The sequence below is a fragment of the Tachyglossus aculeatus genome, chromosome 23 (genome assembly GCF_015852505.1).
Source record: "Tachyglossus aculeatus isolate mTacAcu1 chromosome 23, mTacAcu1.pri, whole genome shotgun sequence".
Classification (NCBI taxonomy): Eukaryota; Metazoa; Chordata; class Mammalia; order Monotremata; family Tachyglossidae; genus Tachyglossus; species Tachyglossus aculeatus.
The window spans coordinates 19,406,583-19,433,727 of record NC_052088.1 but is presented as its reverse complement, the minus strand read 5'-3'; the positions used below and the strand labels follow the sequence as shown (position 1 = coordinate 19,433,727).

General features: G+C 41.6%; 1 protein-coding gene and 1 non-coding gene across 2 annotated transcripts in view; one reads left to right on the top strand and one right to left on the bottom strand.

Moving 5' to 3' along the window:
• Positions 1-27,145, top strand: part of EDIL3 (EGF like repeats and discoidin domains 3) — a 319,182-nt gene that overhangs the window by 186,010 nt on the left and 106,027 nt on the right. The window contains exon 7 of the mRNA XM_038765904.1: positions 23,431-23,612. Within this exon, the coding sequence (XP_038621832.1) occupies positions 23,431-23,612 (182 nt within the window). The remainder of the gene's footprint in view (positions 1-23,430; positions 23,613-27,145) is intronic.
• On the bottom strand, positions 12,051-12,187 carry LOC119944953. The gene has a single exon (XR_005456092.1). It is a non-coding gene; the product is annotated as a small nucleolar RNA SNORA7 (small nucleolar RNA).

The following is a 27,145-nucleotide window of genomic DNA, read 5'->3' as shown; positions in this document are numbered from 1 at the left end:
ATTCATGGCAACAAAGACCAGGAACATAATTTAGGAGCTCGAGGGCAGCTGGAGCCCGGACTCCCAATAATAATAATAATTTTGGTATTTGTTACGTGCTTACTATGTGCCATGCGCTGTTCTAAGTGCTGGGGGAGATACAAGGGAATCAGGTTGTCCCGCCTGGGGCTCACAGTCTTAATCCCCATTTTCCAGATGAGGTAACTGAGGCATAGAGAAGTGAAGTGACTTGCCCAAAGTCACACAGTTGAGAAGTGGCAGAGCCGGGATTAGAAGCCATGACCTCTGACTCCCAAGCCTGTGCTCTTTCCACTGAGCCATGCTGCTTCCCGAGACTCTGGATATTACAGTCTTCAGCCCACTCTGGCTATCCCCTCCCAGCCCCATGTCCTAGGTGGAGGAATTATGTGTACAGAGCAGCACAGCCCACAGACTCATCAGTGGGAGATATGCTGCTGTGCAAAACAGGACCAGCTACATCATTAGCTCTCTCCCACGATGGACCCAGATATAATAATAATAATGGCATTTATTAAGCTCTTACTATGTGCAAACCACTGTTCTAAGCACTGGGGAGGTTACAAGGTGATCAGTTTGTCCCACGGGGGGCTCACAGTCGTAATCCCCTTTTTCCAGAAGAGGTAACTGAGGCACAGAGAAGTGAAGTGACTTGCCCAAAGTCACACAGCTGACACTTGGCGGAGCCGGGATTTGAATCAGTGACCTCTGAGTCCAAAGCCCGTGCTCTTTCCATACAGCCACGCTGCTTCTCCAATGTGACTTTGTCACAAAGTCACACAGATAACTCAGTGTGTGGGTTGTGCATCCCCCAGTTTGCTTCCTGAGAGGACAACTGTTACCCAGGAAACAGAACAGTTGGAAGCTCAGCCAGTTATCCAGAAGGAGGGAGTAAACGGAGGGCAATTTCTCATCCCCAAAGCCGATGTGAAGGAGGGATAACATTACATATTCTTATTTGTTCACCCATATTTCTTTAGATGAAACTATCATTTTCAGTCTGCTTTTATGTAGCCTTTGGGCTTCACAGAAATGCATTTGGGTCTATAATTCATTTCATATTTGTTTCCTTTTACTCCACTGTCTCCTGGTTTCAGGGCACAGTGGCCCTCTAAGGGTTATCTGAAGCAGTTCTTACTGTCCATATCTAAACGATGCTATCATTTTCTTTTGGCATCTTCCTTGAAGAAGAATAACTTCCTGACTGTCAATCTGAAATATAAAAAAGAGGAACTGTATGGTAAACTATAACCACCACTATTAGCAAGGCAAGATTAGAGAAGCAGCATGGCTCAGTGGAAAGAGCCCAGGCTTGGGAATCAGAGGTCACGGGTTCAAATCCCAGCTCCGCCAATTGTCAGTTATGTGATTTTGGGCAACTCACTTCACTTCTCTCAACCTCAGTTCCCTCATCTGTAAAATGGGGATTAAGACTGTGAGCCCCATGTGGGACAACCTGATCACCTTGTAAACCCCCAGCCTTTAGAACAGTGCTTTGCACATAGTAAGCACTTAACAAATACCATCATTATTATTATTACATATTCATAATTTATTTTAATGTTTGTCTCCCCCTCCAGACTTGTAACCTCCCCAGCGCTTTGAACAGTGCTTTGCACATAGAAAGTGCTTAATAAATGTCATTATTATCATTATTATTATTATTATTATCAACTATAGTAATTACATTTGAATGAGCTAGGATTAAAAGGAAGCACTACAGCGTTTCATGCAGAGGAGTGATAGCCCTCAAGTGTCTTTTTTGTGGCAGTTGTGCATCCAGTAATATGTTAAGGAACCTCAGTGAGAAGCGCAGCAGGATTTTCAAAGTAAAAATATTGCTTCCTTTTTATATCCTCTGTTGCCAGTGTGGAACCCAAGAGGAGAAATAAATTTACCTAATATCATTTCTCTGTCATACAAATATTGACATCTGTAGTGGTTTATAGCAATGAATGTTAAGCAGTCCAACAGCATAAGGTCACTTATGGACTCTAGAAACAAGTAATAATAATAAAAATAATGGCATTTATTAAGAGTTTACTATGTACAAAGCACTGTTCTAAGCGCTGGGGAGGTTACAAGGTGATCAGGTTGTCCCATGGGGGGGCTCACAATCCTAATCCCCATTTTACAGTTGAGGTAACTGAGGCACAGAGAAGTTAAGTGACTTGCCCAAAGTCACACAGCTGACACTTGGCTGAGCCACGATTTGAATCAGTGATCTCTGACTCCAAAGCCCGTGCTCTATCCACTGAGCCATGCTGCTTCCCCATAAGTCCTGTTCCTGTAAGTGCAGCTGTAAAGGGGAAAAAAATTATTGCAGTTAATGGCTGCATAATTTGTTCTGAAACTTATTGGAAGGGAAGTTAAGAATTACCAAACCACCAATAGCCCATCTCCTAAACAAGGGTTTGGAGGCAGTCATGTTGACAAGAGGAAGAGAATTTGTGGGAGTGTTGAGGAATGTATGAAAGGCGGTTTTTTATTTCCACTGCGGGAAAGTGAATACTGGGCTAGTTGACACATCCATCAGAACCAATGATGGCATTTCTTACTGTAGCCCATTTTCATGGCTGCAAGAGCATTGGCCAGTTCTATAGCTGTGCTGTCTATTAGAGCTTCTGTGTTTAATCCTAGTATCGAGGATATTGACAGATATTGAATCTAATTTTCCTAAGTCAGGATCTCCCTCCTACTCAGCCTCATGTGGGACAGGGATTATCTCTGACCTAATTCACAAGTACCTATGCCAGCGCTTGCAACAGTGTATGATATATAGTAAGCACTTAACAAATACCATAAAAAAAAACAAGGCATGGGCTTCAAACCCCTTCATCACCTTTCCCCATCACACCTCACCTCCCTTTTCTCCTTCTACATCCTAGCTCGCACTCTCCGCTTCTCTGGTGCTAACCTTCTCACTATGTTTCATACTCGCCTGTCCCGCCGTCAAACCATGGCCCGTGTCCTGCCTCTGGCCTGGAATGCCCTCCCTCCTCAAATCCACCAAAGAATCACACTTCCCCCCTTTAAAGCCCTACTAAGACTCACCTCCTCTAGGAGGCCTTCCCGGACTAATGTTCCCCATCGTTTTGGGAAGTCTGAACTCCACAACCCAGAATGTTGCAGGACATAAACTGGGCATTTAATGGCCTAGGGTCCAGCCCAGGTGAGGAACTCCAAGTGTTTGAAGAGGCCAAGAGCAGTATGGAGAAGGGGCAAGGTAGGTTTCTTTAGCCAAAGCAGTCCCAGTTCCAGGACATTTGTATATTTTTCTAAAATTGCATAAACAGCTTTTAATTGAGCAACTCCTCTGATCAAAGTGCTGAACTGGGCACTTGACAGGCTATATAGAACAGACTGCAAAGCTCAATCAATAATCCATGACATTATTATTAATAACTTATTAGTATTATTGTTACTCTTTAAATGCCTATGATGTGCCAAGCACTATACTAAGGGCTGGGGTAGATACAAGATAATCAGGTTGGGCACAGTTTCTATCCCACTTTGCGCCCACAGTCTAAGGACCATGCTGCTTCTCCTTCATGTCCCAACTTGTACTTCCCACGCGCTTAGTACAGTGCTCTGCACACAGTAAGTGCTCGATAAATACAATTGAATGAATGAGGAGGGAGTAGGATTTAATCCCCATTTTACTGGTGAGTTAACTGAGGCACAGAGAAGTTAAGTGTCTTGCCCAAGGCCACACAGCAGACAAGTGGCAGAGCCAGAATTAAAACTCAGGTCCTCTGACTCACAAAACCATGCTCTTACCACTAAGCCACATGGGCATTTAGCACTGCAGCAGTGTACTAAGTGCTCGGAGAAGTACAAAAATATAGTAATAATGGTAATGCATTTTATCATTATTATTTAGTACTTACAGTGCCCATAGCAGCAGTGTACTAAGTGCTTGGAGAATTGCAATAGACCAGAGTTGGTAGATGTGATGTCTGCCCACAAGGAGCTTGCAGTCTTCCCTAAGACTTATGGTCACCTGGCTAGTTCCCCCTGTACCAGTTTCTGATATTTGGTCACCCAGAGGAGGGGGAAAAGAATGGCTCAATAATGCTAATGGATCCTGAAACACTTGAGCAGGTAGTAGTTTTCAGTCTAGAGTGTGGTGTAGAATGGTATATCAATGGCTATCACCTTACATATCACCAGATAAAATAATAATAATGATAATTACAGTATTTGCTTAGCACTTATTAAGTGCACAGCACTGTACTAATCGCTGGGGTGGTTACAAGCGAGTCGGGTTAGATGCAATCCCTGTCCCACATTAGAAGCAGCGTGGCTCAGTAGAAAGAGCACGGGTTTTGGAGTCAGAGGTCATGGGTTCAAATCCCAGCTCCGCCACTTGTCAGCTGTGTGACTTTGGGCAAGTCTCTTCACTTCTCTGGGCCTCAGTTACCTCATCGGTAAAATGGGGATTAATACTGTGAGCCCCCCGTGGGACAACCTGATCACCTTGTAACCTCCCCAGTGCTTAGAACAGTGCTTGGCACATAGTAAGTGCTCAACAAATACAATAATAATAATAATAATAAGGCTCACAGTCTCAATCCCCATGAGATAAATGAGGCACAGAGAAGTTAACTAAGGTCACACAGCAAACAAGTGGTGGAATGGGAATTAGAACTCAAGACCTTCTGATTCCCAGGCCCATCCTCTAACCTCTATGCCATGCTATGAAAATAAAATAGCTTCTGGGCAAGGGAGAGTGTTAAAGGAGTCCTTAAAACTTCACATCTTCCGTTTTGGTTTAATTTATTTACCCAAGCAAACGTATGGTTTCACAGTCACTGGATTCTGTTAAAATTAAATTTGGTTTAAATCTGTAGGTTTAGCCCAAGGACCAAGAGTAATTTTTATATGATCTACAGTTTTAAAGCAACCTATGCAACAGTACAAAGATAATACTGAACTTTTATTTCACTACAGTGGTCTGGCTGAATAGCAGGGATTAACATTCAGTTTATATCTGATTAAGGTAGATCGATGTTTCCAACATATATCAGGTGTCTATAATCAGGGATTAACGTATTGCTATTGGCTGGGGTGCTTCTTCAGCAGAAAAAAAAAATTAATCTGAACATACAGCAAATGGGGAGCAATTCATTCCGTGAAAGTCTGAAAAGCTATCTTCAGCGGCATGGAATGTGGCTAATCTTTTCATTTTCAAGTCAGCAGCTAAAGGTTTGAAGCCATACTTGACCATTTATGAATATTTTGCTTGTCTAAAAGTATACACCATCTCATTAGTTTTTCTTGACACATTTTAGGGAAATTTTTATTCAAATATTTTTAAGCAAGTGAAAATATTCAAACAACTTAAGCTTCACACAGACTTGATGGGTGGCCTTTGGTTCATTACCCAGAATGTTGTGAAACAAAAGTCCACCTGTGCATTCAAAAATTAATTTCATTATGTAAACAAACCTTTGAACTTCACACACAGATGTATATAACTTTCCCAGGGTGGGACGATTAAAAAAATGGAATCAGCACTTATAAATTTACCCTGCCTACCCATTTGCTATTTCATGCAGTTCTAGATGGTTTGTTCTGCCTGTAACATTCATTCATTCAGTCATATTCATTCATTCAAATGTATTTATTGAGCACTTACTGGGAAGTAGAAGTTGGCAACATGTAGAGACGGTCCCTACCCATTAAGCACTTATTTTATTTTGCTACATATTTGCTTGTTATCTGTGAACTTCCCTAGGGAGTTTGTTTAAAAGAGACCCAGAACTGTTTTATGCTGGACATAAGAGCAAATCTTTTGAAAGTGATTCTCCACAGCACAAATGAGAGATTATCTGAAAGTTAGCAATTTCTTAAATAAAACCAATTTCCCAAATCTATACTATTAGAAAAAGAAAACCTTCCTTGGGGTTATAGAATGTGACATCGCCAAGGAAGTATTGAGAGTGTTGAGGAAGAAGTAGGGATTGCATCTAACTACTATATTGTACTGTACTCTCCCAAGCGCTTAGTTCAGTGCATTGCACATAGCCACGCTCAGTAAATACCTTTATTGATTGATAGTAGGAGTAATAATATTTATTGAGCTTCCACTTGATGTGGTGCCCAATAGTAGGCACTTGGAAAGTACAGAATAAATAATTGTGTTTAATGATAATGATGGAATTTGTTAAGCATTTACTATGTGCAAAGCACTGTTCTAAGCGCTGGGGTAGATACAAGGTGATCAGGTTGTCCCACGTGGGGCTCACAGTCTTAATACCAATTTTGCAGATGAGGTAACTGAGGCCCAGAGAAGTTAAGTGACTTGCCCAAGGTCACACAGCTGACAGTTGGCAGAGCCGGGATTTGAACACATGACCTCTTACTCCCAAGCCCGGGCTCTTTCCACAGAGCCACGCTGCTTCTTGGCAGCATTGACTACGTGTAGAGCACTGTCCTAAATGCTTGGGAGAGTACAATACAACAGAATAAGCAGACACGATCCCTGCCCATAATGGGCTTATAGTCCAGGTGACGTGTTCCCTGCCTTCAAGGAACTTACACATTAATTGGGGAAACAAACATAAAAATCTTTACAGCTAGACTGATAACAATAGTAATAATTATGGTACTTGCTAAGCGCTTACTATATGCTAAGCACTGGGGTAGAAACAAGTTCATTCATTCAATTGTATTTATTGAGTGCTTACTGTGTGCAGAGCCTGTATCATCAATCGTATTTATTGAGCGCTTACTATGTGCAGAGCACTGTACTAAGCACTTGGGAAGTACAAATCAGGATGGACACAGTCCCTGTTTCACATGGGGCTCACACTCTTAATTTCCATTTTACAGATGAGGTAACGAAGGCCCAGAAAAGTGAAGTGATTTGCCCATGGTCACACATCAGATGAGTAACAGGGTCAGGAGTAGAACCCAGGTCCTTCAGATTGCCAGGCCCATGCTCTATCCACTACGCTACACTGCTTCCCCAGGTTTGACCCGTCCACCCTTTATTCATTCATTCAATCATATTTATTCATCATCATCATCATCATCAATCATATTTATTGAGTGTTTACCGAGTGCAGAGCACTGTACTAGGCACTTGGGAAGTACAAGTTGGCAACATATTGAGACGATCCCTACCCAACAACAGGCTCACAGTCTAGAAGGGGGAGACAAACAACAAAACAAAACATGTGGACAGGTGTCAAGTCATCACAATAAATAGAAATAAAGCTAGATGCACATCATTAACGAAATAGAATAGTAAATATGTACAAGTAAAATAAATAGAGTAATAAATCTGTACAAACATATATACAGATGCTGTGGGGAGGGGAAGGAGGTAGGGTGAGGGGGATGGGGAGGAGGAGAGAAAAAAGGGAGGTCAGTCTGGGAAGGCCTCCTGGAGGAGGTGAGCTCTCAGTAGGGCTTTGCAGGGAGGAAGAGTGTCCTGTAGATCTCATGTGGCCTCAGTGGGCTCAGAAGATGACCCAGACAGAGTAACAGGGTAGGGGTGGGAGGAGATGGTACTTTCAGCATCACCTATCAATCATTTATACTCCCAGACTCAACTGAGGTGTTCCATGGACCGACAGCTTTGAGACTTCAAGTCTAGATGAGCAGAATCAAAGATTATCCCGCTCAACTGTGTAGCCAGTAATAAAGTTAACAAACAACAAATTCAACCTGTTTGTGAAGCTGAAGTTTGACCGTAGCAGTGTGAATACTGCTACCTTAAAGGGCAGGGGAAACTCTTTGGGTGTTTTGTAGCATTCAGGCATACAGATTACCATTCATTCATTCAATCATATTTATTGAGCACTTATTGTATGCAGAGCACTGTACTAAGCGCTTGGGAAGTACAAGTTGGCAACATATAGGGACGGTTCCTACCCAACAGTGGGCTCACAGTCTAGAAGGGGGAGACAGACAACAAGACAAAATATATTAACTGCGAGAAGCAGCGTGGCTCAGTGGAAAAGAGCCCGGGCTTTGGAGTCAGAGGTCATGGGTTCGAATCCCGGCTCCGCCACATGTCTGCTGTGTGACCTCGGGCAAGTCACTTAACTTCTCTGAGCCTCAGTTACCTCATCTGTAAAATGGGGATTAAGACTGTGAGCCTCTCGTGGGACAACCTGATCACCTTGTAACCCCCCAAGCGCTTAGAACAGTGCTCTGCACATAATAAGCGCTTAATAAATGCCATCATTATTATTATTATTATTATTATTAACAAAATAAAATAAATAGTATTAATATGTACAAATAAAATAGAGTAGCACGTACAAACATATGTGCATATATACAGGTGGTGTGGGGAGGGGAAGGATGTATGGCGGGGGGGATGGGGAGAGGGAGGAGGGGGAGAGGAAGGAGGGGGCTCAGTCTGGGAAGGCCTCCTGGAGGAGGTGAGCTCTCAGAAGAGCTTTGAAGGGAGGAAGAGAACCCACACAGGAACCCACTATCAGGAGTCTTCCATAAATGAAATTCCTGTGAAAACCAAACAAAAATAAGTAAAGAGAGACAAGATGTGTTGAAGTGTCACCACCTGATGTTTATTGAGCTTATCTAGTGCCCGGCAAAATTTGATATTTAAAAAACATGCCCAGCTTCTGTCCCTTCCCTGCGCCTCCCACAGTTTTGTATCACAGTGTTTCAACATTCCAGGCCAGTTGCTCATCATGCAATCGTCGTACCCTGCAGGCTCCCAGTGAAATATAACCCAGCTGATATGCTTCATTACTTTTTCCTTGATTACTTTATACCCTGGATCTGTGCTTACTTTCATGATTTCTGAAAAGAGAGGAAATGTAAGGAAAAGACACTAATTCAATAAGAACATTAAACTAGTCCAACATTGACAGAAAATTCAGAGAGAATTTGCTTGCAGAAACAGTCTAGCAAATTCAGTAAATTCTTCAAAGGGAGTTTTGCTGCATTCTATAATAATAATGGCATTTATTAAGCACTTACTATGTGCAAAGCACTGTTCTAAGCGCTGGGGAGGTTACAAGGTGATCAGGTTGTCCCACGGGGGGGGCTCACAGTCTTAATCCCCATTTTACATATGAGGTCATTGAGGCACAGAGAAGTGAAGTGACTTGCCCACAGTCACACAGCTGACAGTTGGCGGAGCCGGGATTTGAACCCCTGACTTCTGACTCCAAAGCCCGGGCTTTTTCCACTGAGCCATGCTGCTTCTCATACCCAAGGATGCCCTTCAATCAAATGAGGTATACTAAATATAAATTTACTGATTTAAGCATACAATGAAGCTTCCAAGGAATGTTTGAATCAGAAATCCAGTGGCTCAGTGGAAAAGAGCCCAGGCTTTGGAATCAGAGGTCATCGGTTCAAATCCTCCCTACCCCAGTTGTCAGCTCTGTGACTTTGGGCAAATCACTTAACTTCTCTATGCCTCAGTTACCTCATCTGAAAATGGGGATTAAGACTGTGAGCCCCCCGTGGGACAACCTGATCACCTTGTAACCTCCCCAGCGCTTAGAACAGTGCTTTGCACATAGTAAGTGCTTAATAAATGATATTATTATTATAAAATCCCTTCTAGACTGTAAGCCCATAGTTGGGTAGGGACCGTCTCTATATGTTGCTGACTTGTACTACCCAAGCGCTTAGTAGAGTGCTCTGAACACAGTAAGCGCTCAATAAATATGATTGAATGAATGAATGATCTTCAGTAGAACACCCTATTCCAATGGAAGTGGGCAAAAGGCTATTATCTCAATTATTTTATGAATTTCACCTTTGATCTAAAACGTCCCTTCTGGACCTCAAAATGGGCAATAATTTTTGATCCTTTCTTTGAGGCACACAGCCCACCTTCTCTGGGATGAAGAATTGGAGGCAATTGGAAAGAAGCAGCATGATCTATTGGATAGAGCATGGGCATGGGAGACAGAAGGACCTGGGTTCTAATCTCGGCTCTGCCACTTGTCTGCTGTGTGACCTTGGGCTAGTCACAACTTTGCTGTGCCTCAGTTACCTCATCTGTAAAAAGGGGATTGGGAGCCCCATTTGTGACATCAACTGTGCCCAACCTGATTAGTTGGCATCTACCCTAGCTCCTAGTACAGTGCATGGCATAAGTAAATTGTATGTATGCATCAGGCAAAAACTCATCACTCTCGGCTTCAAGGCTGTCCATCCCCTCGCCCCCTCCTACCTCACCTCCCTTCTCTCCTTCTCCAGCCCAGCCTGCACCCTCCACTCCTCTGTCGCTAATCTCCTCACTGTGCCTCATTCTCGCCTGTCCCACCATTGACCCCCGGCCCACATCATCCCCTTGGCCTGGAATTCCCTCCTCCACCCATCCTCCAAGCTAGCTCTCTTCCTCCCTTCAAAGCCCTACTGAGAGCTCACCTCCTCCAGGAGGCCTTCCTAGATGGAGCCCCGTCCTTCCTCTCCCCCTCCCTATCCCCCCTGCCTTACCTCCTTCCCCTCCCCACAGCACCTGTATATATGTATATATGTTTGTCCGTATTTATTACTCTATTTGTACATATTTATTATATTTATTTTATTTTGTTAATATGGTTTGTTTTGTTCTCTGTCTCCCCCTTCTAGACTGTGAGCCCACTCTTGGGTAGGGACCTTCTCTGTATGTTGCCAACTTGTACTTCCCAAGCGCTTAGTACGGTGCTCTGCACACAGTAAGCGCTCAATAAGTATGATTGAATGAATGTGTGCATGTGTGTGTGTTCTAATAGATCTGGAGATATGATATTACCAAAGTATTAGTTACCCCCAATGACCAAAGTGGTATTGTAGTGATTTCATCATTTTTGGTTCCTATGTGGATGTAATGAATATTTATATTGCGTATACAATGCAAGTGAAGACTCTAGAAGTGGTTTTAGCTCATTTAGTTCTTTTACCTTGGCATAATATTTCAGAGTGCTTCTCCTTTCAATTCTTTCCTGGGGAAGTGTGGTTTGTCAAGAGACATGAGTATACAGCCATGGGTTTAATAGTCCTGGCAAATTTTTCTTGCAAGTAACAAAGTTGTTATCTTACTTAGGGGAAGATGAAGTCTGAGGCTCAAGTGAAATCCAAGTACAAGTCATTGAAAACTTAGCTGAGCTGCAAAATGATATTCAACACTTGAAAAGAATGTGTGCCTCTTCTGTTCAAGCATATATAAACAAGCCAAAATGCTCTCTGGTGGCTTTTCAGAAAGCCAGTTGAGATATCAGACCTTCAAATTTTCACTGTCTCTCATTAGCTTTCTTATTAGTGCTCTTGTCTTTTCAGTACTATTACATTTCATATCTCCTGACACATAGGCTAGAAAACCAATTTGAGCATTTTTTTCAAACACAAACATTCTAAAAAATAAAGGAACAGTTACTGACATGCCATATTTTACATAGTTTTCTCAAATGGAAAGGAGGAATTTGAATTAATAACTTGCTAGTTTTTAAAAGGTATAGCAAAGATGAGAGCTTTGAGTTTTGAGTTGCTAGGGTCAGGAATGCTGGCCCAAATGTCTAAAGAATGGAACAAAGTTTTCCCTGGATTTCATTCTTGGAATTCTTGAGAAGCATATATTTATGGCATATAGATACCAAAAGGATAGGTCTGCTTTGGCCATCAAAGCTTCCAGCAGCTAAAGCTACCGGGAAATTTGTGACATTTCATTTGACATATTATGAAGTTGGACAGAAGAGGGGTTTTTTTGTTTTGTCTTTTATACTAGTGAAAGTGTCTTTCACATGTTGAGCAAGTCTAGGGCCTGGGTTTAAACCATTATATATATATATATATATGTATGTAAACTATATAGTATATAACTATTTATATAGTTTTATGCCACTGGGTCTTTTCTGACCCATAGTGACACCAGACACATCTCTCCCAGAACTCCCCGCTCTCCAACTGCAATCGCTCTGGTAGTGTATCCATAGAGTTTTCTTCGTAAAAATATAGAATTGGTTTACCATTGCCTCCTTAAGCACAGTAAAGTTGGTTCTCCGCCCTCGACTCTCTCCAAAGCTGCTGCTGCCCAGCACGGATGAGTTTTGACTTGTAGCAGATTGCCTTTAACTCCCTAGCCACTGCCCAAGCTAGGAATGGAATGGGTAGCCTCTTCTTGACTCTTCCTCCTGTAGCCAAAACCGGTAGAGGACTGGAAACTCTCCAGGTGCGATCCTGAGAGGGGTATGTGTATGTATGTACGTATATATTATTGCAATAATAATGATAGCATTTAAGTGCTTACTATGTGCGAGGCACTGTACTAAGCACTGGGGGGGATACAAGGTGATCAGGTTGTTCCACGTGGGGCTCAGTCTTAATCCCCATTTTACAGATGAGGAAACTGAGGCTCAAAGAAGTTAAGTGACTTGCCCAAGGTCACACAGCAGACATGTGGAGGAGCCAGAATTAGAACCCATGACCTCTGACTCCCAAACCCATGCTCTTTCCACTGAGCCACGCTGCTTCTTATATATATATATATACATATATATATTCACTTGCATTCTTACAATACACACACCCATAAAAAGTGCTAGTGCAGTGCTGTGTGCACAGTAAGTATTCAATTCCACTGATATACAACAAGCACTTAGTACAAACCTCTGCACACAGTAAGTACTCAATAAATACCACTGTTCTATATCAAGTGTTTAGTACAGTGTTCTGCACACAGAAAGTGCTCAGTAAATACCACTGATTCACACGTGGATTGGTTTCATCCAACTTAGAAACCTCAGTTGAGATTTTCTACATTATGATCTGTATTTAAAAAGTAGGAACAGGCAAGCTCCCCGAGGGAAAGAGATTGTGTCTTCAAACTTTTGTATTTTTCAAGAGCTTGGTGAAGGGCTGTCCACATAGTAGGTTCTCAATGAATACTCTTGATTGATTGATTACTAAAATTGGTATATAATGTTGGTTAATTTCATAAAGGTTTTATAAATTGCAATGGGAAACATTCATTCAGTCATATTTATTGAGCGTTTACTGTGTGCAGAGCACTGTATTAAACAGTCAGGAAACTTTAGCTCAAGACCCCCACGGCCCAAACTGACCACTCCCTGTTGCCCTGCTCCTATATCTCTCCTGACCCCACCCTGCCAGGGTGGTGGTGGTCATTGGGGGGTATACAGCCTTTTATACAGCTCTAAGACTTGAATCTAGTGTTGAAGTTACATCCAGCTTCCTGAGCCGCTTAGTCAGTATCATGCCCTCAGCCATAGTCAACACGGAATTTCACAGGTCCAGCATAAACAATAAAGTCCAGGAATGTAAACCGCCCAGCAACATTAAAGCCAAGCTCATAATGATGATGATGATAATGGTATTTATTAAGTGCTTACTATGTGCAAAGTACTGTTCTAGGCACAGGGGAGGTTACAAGGTGATCATGTTGTCCCTCGCGGGGCTCACAGTCTTAATCCCCATTTTACAGATGAGGTCACTGAGGCCCAGGGAAGTTGTGACTTGCCCAAAGCAGAGCTGGGATTTGAACCCATGACCTCTGACCTCCAAAGCCCGTGCTCTTTCCACTGAGCTATGCTGCTTCTCATAGCCACACAGCTCCCCTGGCAGGAATATAGGGCTAATGTATAGAGAAGGATACACAGGAGCTGTTGCATAGGGAACTGAAAGAGAACACACGTAGGTCTGGAGAAAAGAAAAAAACGACTTAAAGACGTGGCGAGGCCTGGTTCTCAAACAGCGTGACATTGCTGTGGACACTGTTGAGAGATTCCTGTAGTGGACAGACCAGCCCGGTGGACAGCATTTGGGGCAGAGGTTGCCGTCCTCAAGCAGTGGGCACCTGTTAGATTGGCATTCAACCTCTCAGTCTCAGTTCAGTGCTCTGCAAAGCACTGTTCTAAGCGCTGGGGAGGATACGAAGTGATTAGGTTGTCCCACATGGAGCTCACAGTCTTAATCCCCATTTTACAGATGAGGGAACTGAGGTACAGAGAAGTTAAGTGACTTGCCCAAAGTCACACAGCTGGCAACTGTTGGAGCGGAATTTGAACTCATGACCTCCGACTCCCAAGCCCGTGCTCTTTCCATTGAGCCATGCTGCTTCTCGTGTATAGGAGAGATACTTCAGGATAGAAACCAGTGAGAGTCTCTGGGGGGTTTCTGTTTAGTCCTGGTCCTCCTTTCATTCATTAATTCATTCAATCATATTTATTGAGTGCTTACTGTGTGCAGAGCACTGTACTAAGTGCTTGGGAAGTACAAGATGGCAACATAAAGAGATGGTCCCTATCCAACAATGGGCTCACAGGCTCGAAGGGGAGACAGGCAAGAAAACAAACATGTAGACAGGTGTCAAAGTCGTCAGAATAGAATTATAGCTAAATGCTTTGATAAGGTGATAAGTAGGGTCAGGAGCTTGATTGGTTCAAGGGTGTGGCTTCACCATGTTATAATGTGCTTGACTGAGATCTCACTTGGCTACTCATTTTGAGTCAATCATGAAATCTGGTTATTGAAGCAATCATATAACCAAGTTACTTGAGTCAATCAAATAATTGGGCTTGGCTTTCAACAAATCAACTAACCAGGGAGTTTGGTTTAATCAAACTACTGGGCTTGACTTGATTGAATCAAGTAACCAAGCCTGGAGTCAATCAACTCAACAGGCACACCCAAGGTGCTCAAGTGGGCCTAGGCAGAGGCAAAGGTCAGAGAGAAAATAGGACAAACCTTGACTGTTGTGGTTCCACAGTACTAAGCACTTGGGCCTTTACAACTGCAAAACAAGATGTCCCCTGCTCACTAGGCTGTTAGCTCTAATGAGGAAGATAAACAAATATTCACAAATAGAGAAATTCAAGTAAAGAATTGACTGGACAATTGATTGCACATGTATCACCAAGTGTGGAGGAAGGGCAAGGAAAATACTTAAGTGCCATACCTGGATACTTTGTTCCCTCTCACTTTGTTTTATTTTCTTTCCCTTAATGAATAGTTGAGAGCAAGGTGGCTCAGAAGAACATAGGCTGGTTGAGGCCGTAGTAAAAAATTGTTGGGGAGGGGGTGCTAAATGGCTCACAGAATACCGTTAGGAGAACTCGTGGCTTTCATCCATCCCAAATTCAGAAAATCCACGAGAAGTAAAGAAAGGCTGCATTCCAAAAAGCAGAGAGGGAAGTTTATGCATGAGTCAACATAAATTGCGCTACTTTGGAGGTCATCAGTAATCCTGATGTCAGAGATTGTGGTCGGCACAATTACCTTACTATGCTAAGCACAACTCAGCAATCACTTTCTGCAGAATGAGATTCTTGGAGGAAGAGAGGACTAAAAATGTCTTCAACAGATTTGTTTCTTGCATGCCATTAATTTTAAATCTGTGTAGTCTGAAGCTGTCCAGATACAGAGTAAAAAGAAGACATAAAAGCAATGCATTCATGATGCAAAATCAGTTCCTCTTTAAAGAATCAAAATCTTACTTATCTGTGACAACTTAAAACAGCATTCTTTGGAACAAGATTTAAAACATTTTGAAACACTCCCGACTGTCAACACTAGAGCAGTCGAGTACAGCAGCTGGAGAATAAGTTACTGAATGGAAACATTAAGTGTTCATTTTGTTATTCACCACGATCTTCTTCTAAGGGAAATGTTTTCTGAGCTGAACAGGTAAACAGTCTCACCTGACTTGAGCTGTTCTCAGTCTACTAGGTGACGATATCTAACACATTACCAGGCATAAAATTCCGACAAATGATAATTTATAATCTTACCTTTCATCTTTTTCAATTCTATCAAACAGCTCAGTGAAGATAAGGATTTTAAATAAGGTTATGACTGCCACAGAAAAAGACCCAGGCGTCCTATGGGCTGGTATGAATTGTTAAAAAATCAAGCCTAATTATTATTATAGCACTAAGCACTTACTATATGCCAATCACACTGCTAAAAACTGGGATAAATTTGTGATGATCAGATCAGACACAATCCCTGTCGTATGTGGCGCTCACATGAAGAAATGGGGTTAGAGCATAGTAGAACTGCAAGATCATGAACCCAAAGAAGACCATGGAGGGGAGATAGGGAATCATAACTCTTTACACCAGACCAACTTGAAGCCCTGAGATCACAGGTTTAGCCCAATCCATGCACAATTCCAGAGCAGAGCATGATGAAAGCAACTATGAATTCTCCCAACTAGCAGTGGGTGAAAGTGATCAACCATAGGTTGTGCAGATGTGTCCTTGTGCTCATCTCCTATCATACATGTTGCATATATGTTTTCCAGGATTCAGGGACCCTGTCTTCCTACATTATCTTCACTGTGCTCATTGGTTACTCAGGATTTGACAAAATGCCATCATCGCACATTCTTTCCTTGGGTTTCCACTGGGTATCAGTTGGATCCCAGTTAATAGGCTTGATCAAACATTTGAACTTCAAAGCTTTCCTAGTTTAAGTACCAGGCTCACAAGGAGTTGCCAGTCAGGTGTCCATGAAATATTAATTGGGTGACTTCCCACTGACATATGTACCACATACCTGGCTCAGTGAAGCTGAAACTGGAAAATACAGGATTTGATTCCACAGATACAAAGCTACACTCAAGCACTTGGAAGCTGAAAACTTTTGGCTCTGGAGAGGAGTAACTCAGCAGTCAAAATTGGTCAAGCTTCTCGGTGTGCCAACAGTCTAGTGTCCAGTGTCTTTAAATTACAGAACAAAATTCTGATGACCACAACATGAATTTTCATCATAAACTCAGTGCCCCTTAACCAGTGTTTGAAATCACTTTGGCAACCTTCTGTGCACCATTTTTTCCACATAGCATTCAGTTTTATTGAACTTAGTGATGGAAATGACTGTTACATCCAAGGATTTGCCTAGAGGCATACTGCCCCTTTACAATAATTTCAACTGAGCACCTTTTAAATAGTTGTTTATTTGTATTTATGTGCCACATTGTTGATTTCTTCATTGTCACTGGTAGAGAACATTTGTTTCTCTGCATTTGGGATTTGTCTATTTGTTACTGTCAACCATGTGAGCACCTTTTTGCATCTGAGTGCCCACCAAAGAGGCTTTAAAATAATAATAATAATAATAGTGATGGTATTTGAGTGCTTACTGTGTGCCCAGAACTGGGGCAGATATAAGATCATCAGGTTGGATGCAGTCCCATTTCCACATGGGGCTTACAGTATAAGTGGAAGGGAAAACAGAACAGAAATACAATTGAATGAATGAACTAACAGGTATTGCATCTCCATTTTATAGATGAGGAAACTGGGGCACAGATAATGTAAGACAGTCATCTCTAGTCTGTAAGCTCACTGTGGGCAGGGAATGTGTCTATTGTTATATTGCTTCTAAATGTTAGAGAAGCAGTGTGGCTCAGTGGAAAGAGCCTGGGCTTTGGAGTCAGAGGTTATGGGTTCAAATCCTGGCTCCACCAATTGTCAGCTTTGTGACTTTGGAGAAGTCACTTAACTTCTCTGGGCCTTAGTTACCTCATCTGTAAAATGGGGATTAAGACTGTGAGCCCCCCGTGGCACAACCTGATCACCTTGTAACCTCCCCAGTGCTTAGAACAGTGCTTTCCACATAGTAAGCACTTAATAAATGCTATTATTATTATCAAATCCCTTCTAGACAATGAGCCCGTTGTTGGATGGGGACCGTCTCTAAATTTTGCCGACTTGTACTTCCCAAGCGCTTAGTACAGTGCTTTGCACATAGTAAGAACTTAATAAATGCCATCATTATTATTATCATTATTATTGTATTCTCCCAAGCACTTCTACAGTGCTTTGCAAAATGTAAGGGCTCAATAAATGCGATTGAATGAATGAATGAACGAATCCAAGCTCACATAAGCAAGTGGCAGAACTGGGATTAGACCCCAGATCCTCTGAATTTCAGGGCTTAAAATTTTCCTCTAGGCCAGACTGATTCCCCTCAGCGTTAGAAGAAAAATTCACAGTGGAATCAGTGTTCGTTACAAGGCAAAACACATTTCTGTGTTGATTATTTTATTCTTTGTGAATAAATATCCTAAGGTGAAAATTTATCCCAGTGAGGTTATGGATCATGATCCCAATTTGCTTTTTTAAAAATCATTCTTTGTGTCCTGGGCTGCAGTTAGCTATCAGTATAGACCACAAAAAACAGAATTGCACAAATTCCCTTCAGTAGAAAAACTTACTCCCTCAGAGCTCCAGTTTTCCATCATTCCAGAAATGCTGAATGTATTTTGGTAGCAAAAACTCCAGAAATGTCCCAGGTAAAGAATGCTGTAACTGTTTCTGCATCTGTTACCTCTGCCTGGCAGGTATTTAGTCAGGAAAATAAGAAACAGGATTTTTATTATTAGTAAAACCATTGTTTTGCGAATAGAGCTTCTTTCTCTCTTGTTCTCAACAAATGAAAATGTGATTTTAAAATTGGAATTTAATTTGGTATTAAACAATGTAAATAGTATAATTTTTTTCACTCATGCAAGATGAAAATAATTCTGTAAATATGGGTGCACTGGATTTATTTAGACTTTTGTCTTTCACGTTAGTGTAACCTGATTTGTTGGCTACAGGAAGCCATTGTTTTTATTTTATTTATTCTAGCTTGCTATTTTCCATTTTATTTTCTATTTTTGTTGTTTGTGGTTACTTATATAAAATACAGGGCTAGAGAAACCTCATGGCTTAGTGGAAAGAGCACAGGCCTTGGAGTTAGGGGATCTGGGTTTGAATCCTGGCTCTGCCACTTGTCTGCGGACTGACCTTAGGCAAGTCACTTCCATTTTCTGGGCCTCAGTTCTGTCATCTGCAAAATGGGGATTCAATACCTGTTCTCCCTCTTAAACTCTAAGACCCATGTGGAATCTGATTACCTTGTTTCTACCCCAGTTCTTGGCCCATAGTAAGCACAGTATGACTCAGTGGAAAGAGTACGGGCTTTGGAGTCAGAGGTCATGAGTTCAAATCCCAACTCTGCCAATTGTCAGCTGGGTGACTTTGGGCAAGTCACTTAACTTCTCTGGGCCTCAGTTACCTCATCTGTAAAATGGGGCTTAAGACTGTGAGTCCCCCGTGAGACAAGTTGATCATCTCCTTGTAACCACCCCAGAGATGAGAACAGTGCTTTGCAAATAGTAAGTGCTTAATAAATGCCATCATTATTATTATTATTAACAAATACCACAATTGTTGTTATATGATTGAATATTTTACTGAATATGAGTCTTGAGCCTGTGAGAAAGGAGGACATGATGCTGACTGAATAGTCTCTGAGTGAAGAGTGGGTGTGGCTTTCCTAATATTTAGAACTTTATATTGGTCTAGGGAAGGAAAGAGAGGGGAGAAGAGTAATCATGGACTACTCAGAGTTCTGATTTAACCTAGAAGCACTTGTTTAATTGTTTCATGTAAGTTATTGTTTCTGTGTCTCTTTCCCCCTTCATTGTGAGCTCCTTATAGTTAGGGACTATCTTTCATTCAATATTTCTCCCTATGTCTGTAAACTCCTCATTCAGCAGTTCATACAGAGGCACTGAAACAGTGATGATGATAGGTGTAAATAGTAAAAGTGGAATACTTAGTAGTAAGAGTAGTAGTGTTAGTAATAGTATTTACTGATCTTCCAATATGTGTGTAGTGCACTTCACTAAGGCTTTGGGAAGTACACAGAAGCAGAAGACATATTTCTTGCCCACATGGAGCTTATATGCTAATGGTATAAAGTAGTTAAAAGATACGTTTCAGTCGTATACACATTAATAGGTTTGTAATAAAAATAAGGAAGTGAGAACAATTGTTTGTGCCCAAGAGCTAAATGAACTCAAGGCTTGCTTAATCAAATCAGCTGCTTTTCTTTGGATTTGGGAGAAATCTGTGAGGAGGGGAAAAAATCTAGTTTCATCTATCCAGCCTTAATGATGTGGAGAGGTGACAGTTAGACATATGTTGACTCTACTAAATTGAAGATGGTTGTTACCCAATCTCTACACTATAACCATATACCATCAAAAGTATCTGAAGAAAGTGTAAGTTTTAAGGATCTTCCTCATAATACTACCACCCTCGAGAAAATTCATAAGAAACCACTTTAACTTTACCAAAAAATGGAGAAAGCTATGCTGCCTTTCAGTCTCTCCTCTCTCCCCAATCCCAGTCACCTCTGCTCTTCTCATTCTGCTGAAAACAGTTCTACCCTAGCTAACAAATGGGTAGAAACTGGCTCTATTGAACACACTAGCGATTTATCTTCATCATCTTTTGTGAAACTTGGTTTCATAAAATTTGTGGAGCAGATGGACAGTAGAACTCTGACCAAACAGGGCCAAAGAAGGCGGCTACCCATTTCAGGAACAATTTTCTTTGGCATGGACTACATTTTCTAGAATCTTTGGGATATTAAAACCTTTTGAGAGGAGATTGAGTCTGGCTAATAGGCACCTGGGAAAAGATCAACCTATCAGTGGTTAAGACAAACCTTTGAGAATCCAAGATAGGAGATTTTCTTCTTCCTCTATTCTCTGTGCTTTCTCTCAACCCCTTCTCCTTCCTGCTATTCTCCCCCGTTCTTTCTCCAAAACATTACTCTTCCTCTTCCATGCAACTTACCTTCAAAGTACTTGGACAAAATAAAATTTGTTTAATTATTTCACCTACAGACAACTGGGGAGGAAGTAGGTTTGCCTAAGAAACTTTGCAGTAGCTGGAAGAAATTGGTTAACATGATGATAATGATAATAATAATGGCATTTGTTAACTGCTTACTATGTGCAAAGCACTGTACTAAGTGCTGGGGAGGATATAAGGTGTTCAGGTGGGGATCACAGTCTTAATCCCCATTTTACAGATGAGGGAACTGAGGCCCAGAGAAGTTAAGTGACTTGCCCAAAGTCACACAGCTGATAATTGGTGGAGCGGTATTCGAACCCATGACCTCTGACTCCCGAGCCTGTGTTCTTTCCACTGAGCCATGCTGCTTCTGGACTTCAGACTTAGAGTTTAGGACTGTGAAACAGCAGCATGGCCTAATGGAAAGAGTACAGGACTGGGAGTTAGGAGACCTGGGTTCTCATCACAGCTCTGCCACTTGCCCGCTGTGTGTGGGTGTGACCTTAACATCTCTGTGCCCCTTTCCTCATCTGTAAAATGGGGATAAAACACATGCTGTCCCTTCCCCTTAGACTATCCCACTATCCCAATGTGGAACAGGGATTATATCTGACCTGAGTGTAATGGATTTCCCTCACTGCTTTGAAAATGCAAAGTGTTTAATATTGTTGTTGTTATTATTATTTTATTATTATCATTATTATTATTTTTACCTTGGAAGGAAGTCTATCTCCCGCTGCTGGAAGCCTGCTGCTTAGGCTTGAATGACTAGGATTAGACTTTAGCCTTTCTCTTTCTCTCTGTATTGAATTGGAATTTCTCTGTCAGTGAATACTATGTGTCCTTTGAAAATATCGTCAGTGACTGAAATGTTCCCTCATTTGTCTGTCACTCTCAGGGGTTGACCTCCTTTCCCCAGGGATAAGCGATGCCTCCAGGATGAAAACCACCAAGTCTATTACAATCAAATATTTTGTCATTGTTAGCAGATGTTTAGTTGATTCTATAGTGCCCTGACGTGCAAACTTGTGGCTATTATTTTAGATATGAATTCATTTTTTTCATGCAGGAAATGCTCGTATATGGAGATCATTTGTTTCACTAGTCTAAAGATCCATTTTCAGTAGAACTTCTTACAATAATGCCAGATGTCTTCAATTATTGATAAGGACCAAATTTAAATGGTCTGAACCTTTTTCTTTTAAATCAGTGGTAAGATGCCTACAAAGATAATACTAAAAATTTATTCTTTTGATCCCTCATATTCTTGTGTTGGATTTGTAGAGAAGAGACTAGAAGAAGGGTGTAGGGTAGAGTATCACACATAAACATGCACTCAAGCACAGACTTGTACACCCAACTGCAGAAATGAAGCCTATAGTTTAAATTACTTATAACCAACTGAAATTCCATTTCCAAGGAAATGACTTTCAATTTTCACTGTGTGATGTAGGATAGAGCCATCCCTAAGGTGGGGAAAATTGGGGCAAACCATAGGCCCTGGGTTTCAGTGCCTGTTCTTTCTTTCATTTAGTCTGGTAGCCCCATGTGGGTCAGGGACTGTGTCCAACCTGATTTATTTTTACTGGCAGAAGGTCATGGGTTCTAATCCTGGCTCCACCACCTGTCTGCTGTGTGACCTCGGGCAAATCACTTCACTTCCCTGTGCCTCAGTTTCCTCATCTGTAAAATGGGGATTAAGACTGTGAGCCCCAAAAGGTACAACCGGATTACCTCGTATTTACCCCTGCACTTAGAACAGTGCTTGGCACATAGTAAGTGCTTAATAAATACCATTATTATTAGTAGTAGTAATAGTATTACCCCAGCACTTAGAACAGTGCTTGACACACAATAAGCATTTAACCTATGCAATAGTAATAGTAGCAATAATATTTATTCATTCAATCATATTTATTGAACACTTACTATGTGTTCAAACACTGTAGTAAGTGCTTGGAAAGTACAATTCAGCAATAAGGAGAGACAATACCTGCCCACACCAGGCTTACAGTCTTGGGGGTGTGGGAGAGACAGACAACAAAACAAGTAAACAGGCATCAATATGAATAATAATGATGATGATTCATTCATTCAATTGTATTTATTGAGCAATTACTGTGTGCAGAGCACTGTACTAAGCACTTGGGAAGTACAAGTCAGCACAGCTGCATGATCCAGAAGGAGTCAGTCACTCTGAGACTTAAATTGTCATCCAGAATTAATGGCTCATTGGCCCAGTCCTGGAAGACGTGAGGACAGAATGGAGGAGAAGTGACTGCAGGTGTGAAAATCCACTAGATTTCAAAGGCCTTGAGGGCAAGGAGCATGTCTACTAATTCTGTTGGATTCACCCAGACGTTCAGTGCATTATCCTGCACAAGGCAAACACTCAATAAATATTAGCAATCGACTGATGGATTTCACTTCTGTAGCACTAGTCACATTCCATAGAATCTCCTCTGGAAGCAATGGCCCCAAAATAGCCAAATTGGCCTGGATCACCCCCTGCCCAAGAACATCCTGGAATAAGACTCAGTGGTTATATGATTTGCCTATTTGAGCAATGAGGAGTAGCCAATGAAGACTAAGCCCTCTAGACACTGGAGGAAAGGTTAATAGAGAAGAATAGATGTTTTACTTTGCTCAAACGTCTGAAATCGCTTATGACACAAACCACAACAAATTTGTGTACTCCTGAGTCTGTCTCAGTGATGTTTATAAAGTCATTTGTTAAATCTTATTTATCTCCATCTCTTACTAATGAACTTCTGAATATGGGCTAGCAGGGTGTCTCAAGGTACACTCATCTTTCCTCTTGTTTGTATTTCCCCAGAATGCTCTGGTCCTTTGGGAATAGAAGGAGGAATCATATCCAACCAGCAAATCACAGCATCCTCTACCCACCGAGCTCTTTTTGGGCTGCAGAAATGGTACCCCTACTATGCCCGACTGAATAAGAAGGGGCTTGTCAATGCCTGGACCGCGGCAGAAAATGACAGATGGCCATGGATTCAGGTAACAGATGGGCTTGTGAAAAAGTGGACTGCTAGAGTCAGTGGCTGGAGTCAGTTAAGAACTGCTGAAGACAAGTGAGAAGCTGTTTAGCATGGCTCTTATTCACTAACATAAACGCAACTAAGATGAAAGGGATTCTTTGAGTTGGGAGGCAAGGTGAACTTTTGGGACTGGGGTAAAATATGCATATATTGTTTGAAAGTTTGAACTGACCTTTTGAACTCCCTTACTGCGGAGTTTGAGATCTTTGAGGCATATGTATAGCATTCTGAAGATGTATTTCAGCATATATTATTGTGTTCATTAGCACCGGCTTAACATTTAACAGCAACATCTGCTGTCGGACAACTTTTGACACCTCAAAAGAATACAAATTATCTTTATTCCCTCTGGAGTTATACGGCATACCAACTTGCAACTGTGGTGTGCGATAATGCCAACGCTTGAATTTATACCAAATTTTTGTTACACGATCCTCAATGTCTTTTCTACTCATCATCCCAGGCAGTCACCCAACACACCTGAGGGCAAGGTAGAGAAACCATATTTGTATTTGGCAGCGAGCTTCAAACTGTATTGGCCATGGGGGCTGCTCTGTACCCTCAGGTGGGATCAGTGGTCAAATTCAGTGAGACCTGATGCAAAAATGACCCCCTTCCCTGTGCCATGTGTGGAACCACCAAAGTCAATGATTCCTTCGTGGCACAGGTGATTTGAGTCCTTAAGTTCAGGGAGTGTTTCTGCCAACTTTATTGTATTATCCTCTCCCAAGAGTGCTTAGTACTATGAGTCCCATGTAGGACTGGGATTGTGTCCCACCTGATTTGCTTGTATCCATCCCAGCGCTTACTACAGTGCTTGGCATATAGTAAGCATTTAACAAATGCCGCAATTATTACAGAGCCCTGCACAGAGTAAGCACTTAATAGAGGTGCTGTTGACTGATTGATTGATGGCATTCCCAGATTGGGAGGTTTAACAAATGGTGTCAGGTACTTTTGGTATTAAATACAACTGTACATCAAAGCCTATTGAAGGCGCATCTCCTCCAAGAAGCCTTCCTGGACTAAACCCTCCTTTCCTCTTCTCCCACTCCCTTCTGTGTCACCCTGACACTTGCTCCCTTTATTCATTCCCCCCTCCCAGCCCCACAGCACATATGTACATAACTGTAATTTATTCATCTATTCATATTAATGTCTGTCTCCCCTTCCTAGACTGTAGGGTCATTGTGTATAGGGATTGTGTCTGTTTATTATATTGTTCTCTCCCAGGCACTTGGTACAGTGCTCTGCACACAGTAAGTGCTCAATAAATCTGATTGAATGAATAAATCAAGGAGACATGATGTGCAGAACCCTTTCATTATTCAACTATCCATCTTAATCATACTACCACATGTTGATAATCTCATTGTCAGAAGGCTCACATTTAAACTTGTCATATAATAATAATAATAATAATGGAATTTACAAGCACTTACTATGTGCAAAGCACTCTTCTAAGTGCTGGGGGGATACAAGGTGATCAGGTTGCCTCACATGGGGCTCACAGTCTTAATCCCCATTTTACAGATGAGGTAACTGAGACTCAGAGAAGTTAAGTGACTTGCCCAAGGTCACATAGCAGACATGTGACTGGAATTTTCCATAATTCCATTATTCTAATGATAGGGATTTGGACTTGGATTGGTTTAGATCATTACATTTTTAAGTGTTCAAAAAAATAAAATTGGGTGCTCACCTTCAACACCATCATCAAAAACAGCATTAACTGAGTGTCCGGTATAGGAGAAAACTGTTCAGAACACTTGGGAACAAGCAACAGACATACAAGAAGACATAGCTTCTGCCCTCAGGCTCGCAAACTACCAGGAAAATCCAAATGCTATTGGGTCTGGTTATCTGAACTTCAGTTATCCTAAGTAACATAGGTCCCAATTAGTTTTATTGTATTACCTTTCTAGTATATATATATATATATATACTATATATATAGCCCTTCTGTTGTTCCTTAGGAATAAATTCTCTGGGAATCAAGAGATAAATGTTCTAGTCCTGGTTCTACCTGGTGGCTAACATGGCCAAATATTGTTTGCACTTCACTCTCTGTCTTTTCCAAGTTCTTTCTGTCTCTGGGACGGATGTCAGACACCTATTTGCATGTTGGGGGAGCAGTCAGCTCCTGGGAAGATAATCTCCTCCAAGAAGGATCATTTCTGGGAATGTTCCAATAATAATAATAATAATAATGGCATTAGTTAAGTGCTTACTAAGTGTAAAGCACTGTTCTAAGCGCTGGGGAGGATACAGGGTGATCAGGTTGTCCCACGTGGGGCTCACAGTTTTAATCCCCATTTTACAGATGAGGTAACTGAGGCACAGAGAAGTTAAGGTAGGAGGGGGCAAGCTCCTTAAGTGCTTTAAAGTTGATGGTTTTTGTTTGATGCGGAGGTGGGTGGGCAACCACTGGAGGTTCTGGTGGAGTGGGGAAACATGGAATGAATGTTTTTTTTAGAAAAATGATGAGGGCAGCAGAGTTAAGTACAAGAAGCTACCACTCCAGTGATTATCTCCCAGAGTTGTCTTGGAGGCCTATTTCTGGTGAGATGGTTACAAATTGAATCTCTTGCCATTTGCCTGGGGGATCATCCCTAGCTAAACAACAGGTTCCTCTGCACTGATTCACACCGTAAGTGATAATATATAGATTGAAGTCCATATATTATTTGATAGGTCACTGTATGTTTGAAGATGGCTTTAGGATCTTTCCTGGGAGTTATGCAAAAAAAAAATACTCTACACTGAACGTTTTAATAATACTGAGGGTTTCCAAGCTCACGGACTCCTGAAGGAAAACTGGGTTACAAAAGGCAAAGACACACTGCTCAGTTCAACTCCTCTTTATGTTTTGAGACAACTGAAGAAGCATGAGCTTCTAGGTTCAGAAAAGTCACTCTGCAACTTAATCCATCAGAGGTATTTATTGAGTGCATCCTGTGTGCGGAGCATTGTACTAATCACTTGGGAAAGTACAATGTAACAGAATTGGTAAGCATAATTCCCAACCACAAGGAGCATACAATCTACCATAGACTCAGCAGCCGTTATGCTTCTTGTGGGCAGGGAATGTATCTGTTTCTTCTTATATTGTACTCTCCCAAGCAGTTAGTACAGTGCTCTATACACAGTAAGCGCTCAATAAATACAGTTGACCGGTATTAATGGCCTGTGAAATGGCACCTCAATCCTGTTGAGCTAAGAGAGATTGCTGAGAGGCAGGATCCTCTTGTGAAAGGAAGCAATGAACTTTGGGACAAAAAGGGCTGATGACCCTTAGAATTCCAACAGAGGCAGATTGAAAAGCCTGGATTTTAAGAAATGCATAACTCAGTAGTTTTTGTCAGGTAATTGACTGGATTTTCCCATCCGTGGTCAAATTACTCTCCAGTCATTTCCAGATACAAGATATGTATTCATACATTGAGAAAATTGCTCTGAAAACAAACTCCCATCCGCATTAGCTCTCAAAGG